Source organism: Schistocerca americana, chromosome 3 (assembly GCF_021461395.2).
Source record: "Schistocerca americana isolate TAMUIC-IGC-003095 chromosome 3, iqSchAmer2.1, whole genome shotgun sequence".
NCBI classification, from domain to species: Eukaryota; Metazoa; Arthropoda; class Insecta; order Orthoptera; family Acrididae; genus Schistocerca; species Schistocerca americana.
In genome coordinates this window covers 259,869,871-259,884,546 of record NC_060121.1, presented here as the reverse complement: position 1 = coordinate 259,884,546, position 14,676 = coordinate 259,869,871, and the positions used below count along the sequence as shown (strand labels likewise).

At 40.5% G+C, this 14,676-nt stretch overlaps 1 protein-coding gene across 1 annotated transcript in view; it reads left to right on the top strand.

The window, feature by feature from the left end:
• LOC124605581 (proton channel OtopLc-like) overlaps positions 1-14,676 on the top strand; it is a 111,755-nt gene that overhangs the window by 77,330 nt on the left and 19,749 nt on the right. The window contains exon 8 of the mRNA XM_047137363.1: positions 11,479-11,704. Within this exon, the coding sequence (XP_046993319.1) occupies positions 11,479-11,704 (226 nt within the window). The remainder of the gene's footprint in view (positions 1-11,478; positions 11,705-14,676) is intronic.

The following is a 14,676-nucleotide window of genomic DNA, read 5'->3' as shown; positions in this document are numbered from 1 at the left end:
GAACAGTTCTCCAGGATATGAAGTAGATTTCTCGCATACCACATCATCGTAAATGCGACCTGGTTTGGAACAGGGAGTCCAGTTTTCGACACCGTCCCATGAAATGATGCCTGGCACACTGATGGCATGCTTTTCAACAGCAGCGCAAGGAAGGTGGTGCAACGGACAGGTGATTGGAATCGTCTTCGGGAGAAACATATTTCAAAACTCACTTTTCTTGATTTGGACGAATATTTTTTGCACTAAGACCTTGAACGATTTCTTTGATGTACGACACATACACACATATAGACTGTCTGAATGTCAAGAAAGGACTTCAAGTCTGTCCACTCATCACGTCTTCTCCATGCTTGGTTTCAGTGCAAGGTAATGCGCAGGGCAGCCAAAATTTGAGTTACCTCTAGAAGGATATCATCTGTATTTGATCTTATATGTCCTAACATACTCAGTATCATTTACTGCCACTCATGCAACGTTAACTGCGCAGAGGACTAACCAGGTACATCGTATTTTCTCCATATAGATTTAAATATCATTTTTGAAATCAATTGTCTATTGGCTCACATATATGAATAGTACTGCGGGTCACTAACAGTGGAAATGGAACTGTATGGAGCGTCCATTGTCCCTGTAAGCTGTACATAATTATTTCAACAACGGCTATGTTTCACAAGTTATTTATTTCTACCTAGAACCACCACAAAATCCAGACAATGCCATGAAAAACAGTACAGAAAACTACACCATAAGGGAGACAGAAAAGTTGAGGCTAGGCGGAAACTAAGAACCACTACCAGTATCGCGTATGAATTGGCCAGTAATGTCCTAACAAGGGTCAAATATTTTGATGACAGAGCAGTTACCATCCATCACACCCATTCCACAGGGGGTTTGACTACCATATGCCTCAGGTTGTAAAGACTACAATAGTATACCAACATTCTGAGCTTTCCGAGAATGCTGCACTAGCAGTGAAACTGCTGTGGCAATTGCGCAATTTCACGATTTTCCTTCTAATATTATCGTCTCTCCTTTATAATGTGATCCTTCCCTAACATAAAGTTCATCCGCGGTTACTAAACTACACGGTGGTTATCGTGGGGACTGTGCGAAAGGCCAAGCCGCGACGCTGACGCCACAGCCGACGTTATCACCATTCAGTAGCCAGGCACTGCCATATTCCATTGCGTTGTGTCTTACACTGGATGCAAGGTTGTTTACATGAGTCTGATCGTTTTTGGTTGGTGACTGTTAAGTGCGGGGATACGTTATTAGTAGCATTTTATTGAGGATCTTGAGAGAGTGTCTTGAATTGTTGTCAGCGAAAAATAATAATTTGTTGTGCAACCGCGAATTCTAACAACAGCTACAGATAACGAAAAAAGTTTCATAATTAAGGTTCATTTATTTCCTAAAAGTAATAAGACCAAAATTACTAAATGTACCAATTCATTTTCAGTTACTAATGTTCATCATGGGCGCATCTGAACATTGAAAGTCTGTCGCAGAAACTGAATTGATAGGCACTTGAATACAAACGCAAAATATCCAGCGAAACCTACTAAAAAGTTCCAAGAACTAGCTTAATACCATGACTCTAGGAATATACTACAAGCCTCTAATATAACTCCTCTAAGGAAAGTGAGGACAAGAGTAGATTAATTACAGTACGCACAGAGGCATTTAAAGACTCATTCATCTCACGCTCCATAAGTGAATGGTACAGGAAGAAACGCTAGCAATTGGTATAATCGGAGGTACTTTTGCCACTCACTTAACAGTGGTTTGCAGAGTATGGGCGTAGATACAGATGCCTGTCTATGCTCAGTACACTTTTCTGATTCGGATTATGAAAGGAATTTGAAAAGTGAACTCTTGAATCTTCCCCCCACTTGCAATTAAAGTCTACTGATGTTCCAGCTCTATGGGTATCAACCATCCTCTAGAGCTGATTTAGGGGGCAGTGTTGAGCTTAAAAAATTTGGGCACAAAATCCCGAGCTGCTTAGAACAAAACATATTCTAAAAGTGATTGAGGGCTGTCTTTCGGATTGTCAACATCCAGTGATTATGAAATGATAGTGTACTAAATGGCCACATGAAAATTTTGCTAAGGCTGCAACTTATAAAAATATAAAACGTTATGTTTTGTCAGGGCTGAATTGAGATATACTCCTCGTAATGTAATCACTATTAAAACAAGAGTTACACAGTTTAACGTTCCACCAGATTTTGACAAGCATTTCACTCACCACAGAGAAACAAAGCCTAGATAAACATTAGCAAGGGAACAGTCTTTTAGATATTTCTTGATCAAAGTTTCATACAGAGAAATACTTATAAATAAGGGAAAAATTTATTTGTGTATTCAAGTATTAAATTAGTTGTTAGTAAAACATTCTTCAACACGAAAAATCCTAGTTAAATCATTCAGCTGTTAAATATTCTAAAATCATGTGTGATTTTTTTCAAAATCTATGTCACAAATACCGAATACATAAGAATAATCAATACATTCATTATAATTGTTGCATTTATATATGTATATTACTACAGTCAATGTCGATAAAGGATATTTGGCAATAACAGTACATATTCATCATGAAAGATTAGAAAATAAAGTTAGAGGCCAAAAGGGGTGATTTCTAATAAAAGAATATTACTTCATGATTAGAAAAGTGGGACCAAGGATGTTAATCGGATAGAAAAGGATATTTTGATTAACATATTTCACATCTGATCATCTAGGGGAGAGTTGGATAAAATGAGATACTTAACATAAAATTTCATATTTTGTTTAAGTTAATGTTAAATAAGAGTCTATATGTTACATATAGCTTAAATCTGGACTCAACTACAATTCCCATCAAAATAATTTTCAGTAAGTAATGTGGTAAAGAATCTGATAGTAATGTCATGTAAAGTACGTAGTTAAGTGCCCCATTTTGTTAGACGAGTCAGATAAGACAGGACACATGGAACCTTTCTTGTGTTTCATCTTTCTAAGTAACTTATTTCATCAAAAATAACAGAGTGTAGCCTTACCGCATCATAGACATGTAATGCAGCATTGAAATTGCGGTATATGAAACAATACGAGAGTAGTAATACAGGTTACCCTCCACCATGCACCATACGGTGGCTAGCAGAGTATGTACGACATGGATTATTTACATGTAGGTGTAGAGTACACAATTTAATAACAGTTTTACAAAAACACATTCAAACTCTTCAATCATCTGGTTCAACATCACTGCAAGTTTCATGAGCTCAGCCTTCACATTTAGAGCACTTAATCCACCCTCCCACAGATTTTCAGTCAGAGGACAAATCAATGCAGTAGATAAAGGATGCTTGTCAACTGTTCTTCTCTGAATTACTGTCGACTTTATCACAATTTCTTGATTTGGATGCCTTTGTCTTTTTTGCCATTTTCATAGGGAATTCTTAGTGTTTCCTATTTTTGATGACAAGCCTTAGCTGCTACTGCATCAGTCAGTTGTTGCGTGTAAGGAGAAGAGCTCAGCACTGCTGCTTTCTCCGCGATTAGGAAATCTTTTGAATATTCTTTGAAGATGCAATGAATTTTAACTTTGAGGCACTCGGTCTACTCAATTGACGTCTGTGATCAAACTCATAGCGCTTTATTCTGTCGGCAGCAAATTGATAGTATCGGGTATGACAAGAGCCATTTGTGTTGGTTGCTGCTCTTTTGCTTAATTGGTCCGTCTATAGTATAGGCTGGAGCGTACATCCAATCAAGGAAGACATTTGGGTTGAAAGAGAAAATTTTTGTGCCTCAGAATATATTTATGATAGTTTGAAAGGTGGCGGCCTTGATTAATGCTGCGCCATACAATTTCCCTGCTTTTCTGATAGTAACACCACGTCTTGGATGCTTCAGAATCCAATTTCAACTTCAACAGAATAGAATATGCTTGCAGGGATCGTGAAACTGACATCCAATGGCTGAGCGATGTGCTGTATGGGGCGAAAAGTTCGCCAGTATGACATCACTCCTCCGAGTCAAATCAATTACTTCCAGACTCTTTGTGTGGCTTGCATGGCCGTCTCTTGATGGTCAGGCAAAATGAATAACTGACTGGAACTATCTACGAAAATTTCCGCTCAGCCGAGGAGAGACATCCAACTTGTCTCTCCTCTAAATGCCAAATATTCGAATGTTTTCTTGGGAATAGTTGTAATTCCCGTCTCATTTACGTTGTAGATTCTGCCTGGAGATAGGTAGTTCTCATCATAAATCTGCTTTAATAGCGAAAACGACTTGAGCACAGCAAACTGATTGAAACCCATGCAACGATCTACAGACGTGGGTTCTGGAGCACGCGAACTCAAACGTGAATACCTCTTTAGAAATGCTTAAAGCCACACTTTGCCAGGCATCTTTTTCTGTTTGCTTAAAGTGTGTGCAAGGCCATTTCTCTCAGCTGATTCATAGTCTAGCCCGCGGAATTCATTTCAGGCTTAAGCTTAGGCCAAACAATCTACTTTTCATAGTAATGACATGGTTAATTAGTTCTTCCTCTTGTAGGAGACAGCGTGTTGCCTTATATCGACACAAACCATCACTTGCACATCTTCTCACAGATATTCTTGGTTGTAGAGTACTATGTGAAACTACATATTCCTTGGATGTCTTACGGTAACATATCATGCCTTTTAAAACATCCTTATGGACGTGATTCATACTTTCCACACTCCATCACTGTCATTCTGTGGTCCTACTGTATCAATTAATGTGAAAAAAATAATAAAAAAATTATTTTCCTTGTTTAGGACTAATCTCAGTTAAGATGAATTAAAAAAGACATTATTTTAGTTGGTTATGTTAGTGACAAGCTACTGCATTTTTCTGTTTCTTTATGGATCAATCCCAATAGAAAATAAAACATTCCATTCGTGGCCTATAAAGCAAACGTTGTACGCGCTTTCACATTTTCCCCTGGAATTTAAATTTTTAATACAAGAAATTAATTTTTTGTTCTATTCAAATAATGATACATTTCCTTTCTTTACGAACCAGTACAAAATAAGAAAACACAACAATTTTCTTGACATATGTAGAATGAACTTTTGCTATTTCCATACCTTCCAATAGAAATAAATATAAATAAAATAACAACTACCGTTTATATACTGTAAATAACAGTTACACTGATTATTTTCATTTTCGTACTCCAAAGGGAATAAAAAATAAGGGAATACTTTATTTGTAAGTTATGCAAATTACGGAGCTTAGTCGGTTATAACTGGTCACTATCCAGTTTTTTCCAACCACGCAGCATTTTGGCAAACTCTGCGTTATAAAGTAAATATTCGCCCCAAAAGCGACTGTTTCACAGTAATACAACTTTTATTTCGCATTCGTAAATGCTATTAATAGTGTACTACATCAGCTTGCCATTACCACCTCCCGCCAGAGGTTGGAGTCCTCCCTTGGGCATGAGTGCGTGTGTTGTTCTTAGCATAAGTTAGTTTAAGTAGAGTGTAAGTCTAGGGACCGATGACCTCAGCAGTTTGGTCCCTTAGGAGTTCACACACGTTTCTTTTTTTTACCATTAAGTACTGATTGTTACAAGTAGGTAAAAATATTATTTAAACTGGAGAAAAATAGTTTAGAATAGTTTCTATGTATTAATTTTGAAGCGGACAATTCATTAAACTAAGTACAACAAACATCTGCTCACTGGAATCTGACATAGTCTAAGGGGGAAGTGATAGCGTAGAAAAACCGGTGGATGGCAGCACCTACTGAAGAGATAAGAGAGGTCATCCCGTTTTGTCAGACTGGCCCATTCTGGCAAACTCTCTCCATTGTGTCGCTGAGCATATGTGAAGTACGTGAATTTAGAACAGATCTGTATCTTTTTAATTAAATTGATCCAGTAATGCCATTAATATCTATTCTATGTGCAACAGATAACTTTCGTAAGCAGAAGGACTCAAAGATATGTGAGAGTACATATGACCTAACACGCATTGCAGCTATTAATTTCATGTTCTGTTCTAAATACTAGTTACATCGGTGGAAAATCCTAAATTACGAGAGGGAGTAATATTGAATGTATACGAGATGTTAATAAAAACTGGAGGGTCAATGATCACAAAGGATGGTCAAATATTTGTTCTTAAGACATATGGTTACCATAGATCTTCACAAAAAGTCAAATAAGAACTAGTTATGCAAATGAAACACAGATAACGATAATAATGTAGAAACAGATATTTGTGAGCATGGGAGGCGCTGCGACAGATGTAATTTGGCTAGTCTCCACGGTGGGTAGAAAGGGTGGTATGTGAAAAAAGCAACGAAAATAACGCACTCAAGACTCGCTAAAATTAGCGTGTAGTAGATATACTAGGAATCTGTGGGTGTTGAACTATTGTAATCAGACCACCCTGAGTAAAGGCAGGGGGAGCATAAGCATGTTAGACACTGAACTGGTGAAAAACACCTTAAATCCTATATACAGGGTGAGTCACCTAACATTACCGCTAGATATATTTCGTAAACCACATCAAATATTGACGAATCGATTCCACAGACCGAACCTGAGGAGAGGGGCTAGTGTAATTGGTTAATAAAAACCATAAAAAAAATGCACGGAAGTATGTTTGTTAACACAAACCTACGTTTTTTTAAATGGAACCCCGTTAGTTTTGTTAGCGCATCTGAACATATAAACAAATACGTAATCAGTGCCGTTTGTTGCATTGTAAAATGTTAATTACATCCGGAGATATTGTAACCTAAATTTGACGCTTGAGTACCACTCCTCCGCTGTTCGTGTGTATCGGAGAGCACCGAATTACGTAGGGATCCAAAGGGAACGGTGATGGACCTTATGTACAGAAGAGACTGGAACAGCACATTACGTCCACATGCTAACACCTTTTTATTGGTCTTTTTCACTGACGCACATGTACACTACTATGAGGGGTGAGGTACACGTTCGACAGGCGTTTCATAAGACGTGGAGGACGCATAAATTGGCCAGCCCGTTCTCCTGATCTTACACCTCTGGACTCCTTTCTGTGGGGTACGTTAAAGGAGAATGTGTACCGTGATGTGCCTACAACCCCAGAGGATATGAAACAACGTGTTGTGGCAGCCTGTGGCGACATTACACCAGATGTACTGCGGCGTGTACGACGTTCATTACGCCAGAGATTGCAAATTGTGTGCAGCAAATGATGGCCACCACATTGAACATCTATTGGCCTGACATGTCGGGACACACTCTATTCCACTCCGTAATTTAAAACGGAAACCACGTGTGTACGTGTACCTCACCCCTCATGGCAATGTACATGCGCGTCAGTGAAAAAGACCAATTAAAAGGTGTTAGCATGTGGACGTAATGTGCTGTTCCAGTCTCTTCTGTACCTAAGGTCCATCACCCTTCCCTTTGGATCCCTACGTAGTTCGGTGTTCTCCGGTACACACGATCGAACAGCGGAGGAGTGGTACTCAAGCGTCAACTTTAGGTTACAATATCTCCGGATGTAATTAACATTTTACAATGCAACAAACGGCACTGATTACGTATTTCTTTATATGTTCAGATGTGCTAACAAAACTAACGGGGTTCCATTTAAAAAAAAACGTAGGTTTGTGTTAAAAAACATACTTCCGTGCATTTTCTTATGGTTTGTATTAACCAATTACACTAGCCCCTCTCCTCACATTCGGTCTGTGGAATCGATTCGTCAGTATTTGATGTGGTTTACGAAATATATCCAGCGGTAACGTTAGGTGACTCACTCTGTATATGAGGAGAAATCTGATACACATGCCGGTACTCGTTCGGCCTATAATTTTATGCACGACACTATGAAGCATAATATTGCTCACTGAATGCAAGATGTGGTATTCGTGACAGGTTCCTCATATTACGAGTATGTTCACCATTGAGTGGAAATAGATAAAATATTTCCAAAGAGGCGAGTGCGATGTAACTAAATGCGGTAGCTGAGGGCGGTAGTACACTCATGTTCATAAAAAAAACCGAACACATTGAACGACTGAAGATAGGACGTTCACATTCGCAGGACATGTACGTTAGTGTGTTCTGCAGAAATGTTTAGCACAGAAATGTTTAGCACAGGGCCCACCATTGGCTTCGATAACTTGTTACATGCGTGATGGCACCAAAGCGTATAAGGCGCGAATGGCGTCCTGTGGTATAGCCATCCATGGTACATTCACCCGGTTTCACAGTTCATCTACGGTGGTTGTCACTGGGTCACAGTGCTGCACCCATTGTTTCGCCATATCCCACACATTTTCTGTTGGTAGCAAGACTGGTGATCTGGCGGGACAGAGAAAAATGCTGACATCCTGTGACACAAAGAAGGGACGTGTTCGTACAGCAACACGTGCCCGTGCATTGTCTTGCTGAAAAATGCCGTTTGGGGTGTTGTGCAGAAAGGGTATGGCTACGGGTTGCAAGACGTCATTCGCGTAGGTCACAGCTGTGAAAGTCCCCTGGACAAGCATTGGGTGTGATCTGTGGTTGTGTCCAATAGCACCCGACGCCATAAGGCCTTCAGTTGACAATATACGTCTTGTGCGAATTTAAGTTACCATGACGCCTCTCACCCTGTCTGTGGCGAACCAAAATAGAGCCATCATTTTCAAACAAAGGGAACCTGGATTTGTGTGAAAACACCGTCTGATGCCATTCATGACTCCAGTGACGTCGTTCCGCACACTATTGCCGTCAAGCATGTTTCTGCACATTCGTCAAAGGTCGGCGGAGAAGTGGACGACGCGCACGTAACCCATGCAGTAATGAACGGCGACGGACTGCCAGCCCTGATAGTGTGCGATACGTTACAGTATCGTACTGTTGCGCCAGAGCAGAGGAAGACGCAGATCTATCCTGCGACGCCATTCAGATGAGGTGTCTATCTCCTCCTGTGGTGGTCCGGGTGGTGTAACCTGATTCATCTCTTCATGTTCTACGATATTCCGTGAACCATTATGCACACACCCATTGCACTGTCATAACACTACGTCTCACACGAGCAGCAATTTCGCGGATGGATAGTCCAATAATGTACCCTTTCTCAAACTCACTGATTTGATGGGACGGTTCGCGCATACGTCTGCGAGGAATCCTCCATGCCTGCCCAAGTCACACTGATCCATTACCTTCGATTTACAGAGACAAAGAGAGCCGCAAAGACATTTTACCGGTAAGTTGTGTTGTGCTGCGATATCTAAGTCCTTGAACCCGCTGCCCAACATGTTTCAAACAATAATAATTTCTGCAGAACATACCTGTCCTGTCAATATGAACATCCGGTCTCTAGTCGTTCAAGATGTTCCGTTTTTTCTGAAGATGTGTGTATTTTCATTTACGCAATTCAGGGCGAGCTTCGACTTAGAAATTCACCACTTGGCATGACTACTAACAAAGAATCTAGACTAAAGTATGAATGAACGCGTCAGAAGGCGCAAATTCCGAAGGAAAGCACTTCAAAAATTTCAGGAAGAAACACGAATTTAATTTAGGACTAAGCCAGTGCACGAAATAATAAACTGGCTGATTCATGTGCCATACGGGGTGGCGGAATGGTTAGCACACTGGACATGCTTTCGGAAGAACGACAGTTCATACCTCCGTTCGTTCATCCAGATTTATGTTTCCCGTGATTTCTCTAAATATTTACAGGCAAATACCGGGTTGGTTGATTTGAAAATGTCAGACTGAGACTCATTGGAAAATTCTTCAGGAAATGTAGACCATCAACAAAGGAAGTAGCTTACAAAACACTCATTCGACCAATACTTGAATATTGCTGATCATTATGGAATCCGTACCAGATAAGACTGGTAGACAAAATAGAGAAAAGCAGGATGCGCGAAAGCGTCATACAGATGATCAACGAACTCCAGTGGCAGACGCTGCAAGTTGAAATTCAAAGAGCATACGTTCCTAGAAGGGTGAACTAATATATTGCTTCCTGCTATGTACATCTCGCAGAAAGGTGTTGAAGATAAAGATAGAGAGTTTCTATGCAGAACAGAAGCTTACCGGCAACTTTTCTCCTCACTAACTGTTCACGACTGTAATAGGACAGGGTTGAGATGACAGTAGTATACAAAGTATCTTTGCACCAAACACAGCAAGGAGACTTGCGGGTATAGATGTAGATGAAGACCTTGCGATCCGTCTCTAATGACGTCGCTTCTATGGGATTTCAATCTTCCTCATCTTTCCTTTTTCACTGATCTATACGCACACGTGGGTGCATCTTCTCACGGACGAAAGCTCCCCCTCTTCCTCCCTCCCCCATCCGCATTCTATGAGTGCAAATTGTTTAAAGACAGCTGTAAATGTGACTGTACAACAATTAATTTCAGCTCTGAATGGACATCTACCGAAAGCTGCTACACGATCAAACAACTCAGTGCCTAATTCCAACCTACGTCAGCAAACTGAAGGAAGATACCGAGCTTCACTTACGAGATGCCAACCAAAGCTTAAGTGGTGGCGCGAACTAGTTCTGCTAGCGACTGCTTACTGCGGGACTCCGAGTTTCAAAAGAAATGAAACGTTCCTGACACACACTGCGTTTACCATTAGCCCCACAACCACCAGAATATTGTAGGGCTGGTATAGCTTATGCACACAGGCGTTGATTCCCTCGTTGCCCACGGAACCTCCGAAACAGTCTGATTCATCAATCCAACCACTCAGGAGAGCTTACAGAATGGAAGGTGGACCAAATAAGTATTATTTGATAACAAATAAATACATTCTCCGAATAATCGTTCGTCCAGGGGCTTCTCACAACACTAAAAGAATTATTGCATACAAGAAACTGGGAACTTTTGCGAACTTTTCCCTTTTTTCCGTTGTAACATAAGTCAATGGTTGCATGGTTGCAATGTCATGAGACTACGGGGGAGGGGTGGGGCGGGGTGGGGGAGAGGGGGGGGGGATGTCGGAAGCAACCACAGCAAATGTGACTGTCCTGGAAGTACGAGCGTCAACTGTGACTCACCGGTATTCGATCGTCAGGGCTTCCAGTTTTCTTGTTCTTTGATTATTCACAAAGAGATGGCCTGCCACTTCGTTCTTCGTCATTCAGAATTATCTGATCACACTGGAACTGTGCGCCACCTAAACACCGTGTAATACGGTATTGGAAATGCACGATAACAATACGCAAACTCATCATCAATTATAGCAACATTGTACTCCTTCAAATGAAGAAAATGATTTGTCGCATGATACTCTACTTTATTAGAGGGCTGAGCCATTTTGTTTATTAAGTTTATTTTATCGAGTTCATAATTGAAAGTTGATGCGTAATCTCGTACAGTCGTGCTTTGGACTTCTCATTCTTGTTACAGCCGTGTTTTCTAGCTAGTATAGATCTACAGTGCCAGTCAGATGATTTTATATGATACCGTCTCATGTACGGTGGCCACAATGTGTTGCAGCGAATTCGGGCGACTGAAGGGTCTTCAAGACCTGCGCGAGTGCCGGCGTTCCAACATCATGGGCTCGCTGGTGCAGAATGCGTCGCCCTTTCTGTTCCCCTGCACCATCGAGTACTCCCTCATCTGCGCCGTCATCCTCTACGCCATGTGGAAGGACGTCAACGCCTACTCCAGGGGCCGACAGAGCTACTCTGGTGCCTACGGCAACAAGATCAGCACTACCAAGGTATACTGCTGTCCCATCCATCTACTAACTACACTTCGTAATGACGACATACTTCTTCTTATATGGATATGATGTCTGTTCGTTAGGACATGTCCGAAAGAACAGACACCATTGATAACCTGCAGCCGTCTAGAACGAAATTAGAATTATATTAATACCTTCAGCTGCTGACGGGCGTTGATATATATCAACGGGGACAGGTGAAAATGTGTGCCCCGACCTGGACTGGAGCCCTAGATCTCCTGCTTACATGGCAGACGCTTATTCCATCTGAGCCACCGAGGGCACAGAGGATAGCGCGACTGCAGGGACTATCTCACGCACGCCTCCCGCGAGACCCACATTCTCACCTTGTATGTCCACACACTACATTCGTAGTGTCCCACCCCAACACACTCATTACTCATGGAAGACTTACGGGACTTGGTAAGAACGTGGATGTGCGTGATGCCCTTACGTTAGTTAGGTTTAAGTAGTTCTAAGTTCTAGGAGACTGATGGCCTCAGATGTTAAGAGGGGTAGGACGTCAAATAGGCCGACTTGGAGCAGGAGAGGCACCACATGACATTTTAATTTCCACTGTCTACACTTTTACAAATAAATTCATAAAACTTTGTCAGGATGACCAGGAAGGATTCAGAGTTCACACTCATAGCAGTGGAAGTTCGAAAACATAACGAAGTAATTTCTTTTACATGTGAAATTTCATCATTTTTTTCACTTACTAATGACAGCATTTGTTGCTATAGGTACATTTTTCTTCATAAGTAAGAGAGATTCTTCCATGAATTTTGCACAGCATAGAAACCATACATAAAGGTCTATGAAACTCTAGAATTTTCCAAATCTATTAAAAACTGTGGTAAAAATTGAGGTAATGAACCATAAAATTTGTGTTTTTTCTAAACACGAAGTTTAAAATATAACAGCTCATTCGTTTGTTCATAATTTAAATAAATTCTAGAGTTTCATACACCTGTAAGTATGGTATGTATACTGTGCAAAATGTATCGAAGAATCTCTTTAACTTATGAAGAAAAGTGTACCTATAGTAATAAATGCAGCGATTAGTAAGTGAAAAAATGATGAAATTTCACACGTAAAAAAATTTATTTTGTTATGTTTTCGAACTTCCATTGCAATGAGTGTGAATCCTGAATCCTTCCTGTTGATGCTGACAAAGTTTTATGAATTTATTTGTAAAAGTATAGACACTGGAAACTAAAATGTCCTGTGATGCCTCTCCTGCTCCAAGTCGGTCCGTTTGACGTCCTACTCCCCTTAAGACCCATAGTTCTCAGAGCCATTTGAACAAATGATGAGGAAAAATGCGACCATTCTGTTTTTGTTTGACCGCATGGCAGTTTGAGACGTAATCCTACCGATACGTACTCAGTGAACTGCGCCATTTCGTTCAAAGGGGTCATTGTAACTGGAGCTACAGGGTGACTGTTGGGAGGAATTAAATAACAGCACAAGCAGCGCTTTTATTTCCGAGCACAACGTGCGGTTTCGGCTACCAGGGTTGTTTTCCAGTGGTTGATTTCACGAAATTTGATTGATAGAGCCGCGATTAATGGACAGCAAACGATAGGAGGAAACTGTTGATGGTGAAAGATGTAAGTTTCTATTAAGATTCCGGTAGTCGGCTGATTGTATTTTGCTATGGGATACTGAGTTCCTTGAGGTGAATAAGGTACGGCTTGGTACAGACAAGCCGTATGTTCTGGTATGGTGATGATAGAAATATGTGCATTGTTGCTTTTTTAGGTGGATGTAAATAAGTGATTTTCAGCGAACTAGGTATTTGACATGTGAGATGTAGAATTAGCGATAAAGATGATTGTTGAAGAGAACAGAAGAATCCATAAAAGGTAGAGAACTACGTTCAAAAATGTCAAAAGGTTTTTCAGAGACAATTGCCAGTCACAACATGAAGCAACACATTTCGAGCTACAAACATTATCTTCAAGCTACAATCACAATGCAAAAAACATATTACAAAAGGACACATACATATGAAAGTTCTTTCAGTTTGGCATGTGATGTGGTTATGTTTCCTCCTCTTCTTGTGATGTTCTCAACCATCTCCATTGCTACAGCTCCTTGCACCTTATTAACCACCGTCGACGAACTTGTAAAGGACAGTTACAACACGCCATCATAGTCAACGCACATATAACCAACCCTACTATGAAGATGAAACAAAACGGCGGTCAAAACAAAGCTTTTTTTGAATTTAATTATCGATTTTAATTTGCAATTCATCAAAATAACTTTTATACTGTCGTTTTTATAATCAAATTGTCACAGTCCCTCTTATTATAATATATTTCCTCGACCAACTCCCCAAATGCGACAACAAGATGTGTAGAAGTCACTACTTGTGACAAATAACACCGTGGTCGACACATCAATAGTTAAAAATCGAAACCAGCTTTGTTTTAAACACCACTTCGTTTCAACTGCTCACTAGAGTTGGTTGTTGTGTCGTGTTTTAACTGTCCTCTGCAAGTACAGCCGTTAACAAGCTCTAAGGAGCTACTGCTATAGAGGTAACTGAATACGCCACAAGAAGACAGCCATTTCGCATGACAAAGATGACCAGAGCGCATGCGAATGTGTAAAGTACTTTAATATTAGTGTGGGCCTTTCTAAAATGTTTTCTTGCATTACCATGCAGCTGATCCATCCACGTTGCTGACAAGAATAATACGCAGAAGAATCGAAAAAGGACATTGAGAATGTGTTAGACAACAATCAGTTTGGTTTAAGGAAAGGTAGAGGCACCAGAGAGGCAGTTCCGACGTTGCGATTGATATTGGAGGCAAGAATGTCGAAATATCAGTGCATGTTCATAGAATTTTCTGATCTCGATAAAGAGTTCGATAGTGAAAAGTGGCGAAAGATGTTCGAAATCCTGTGAATAATAAAAGGTGAAGTAAAGGGAAAGACGGGTAATATACGCTATG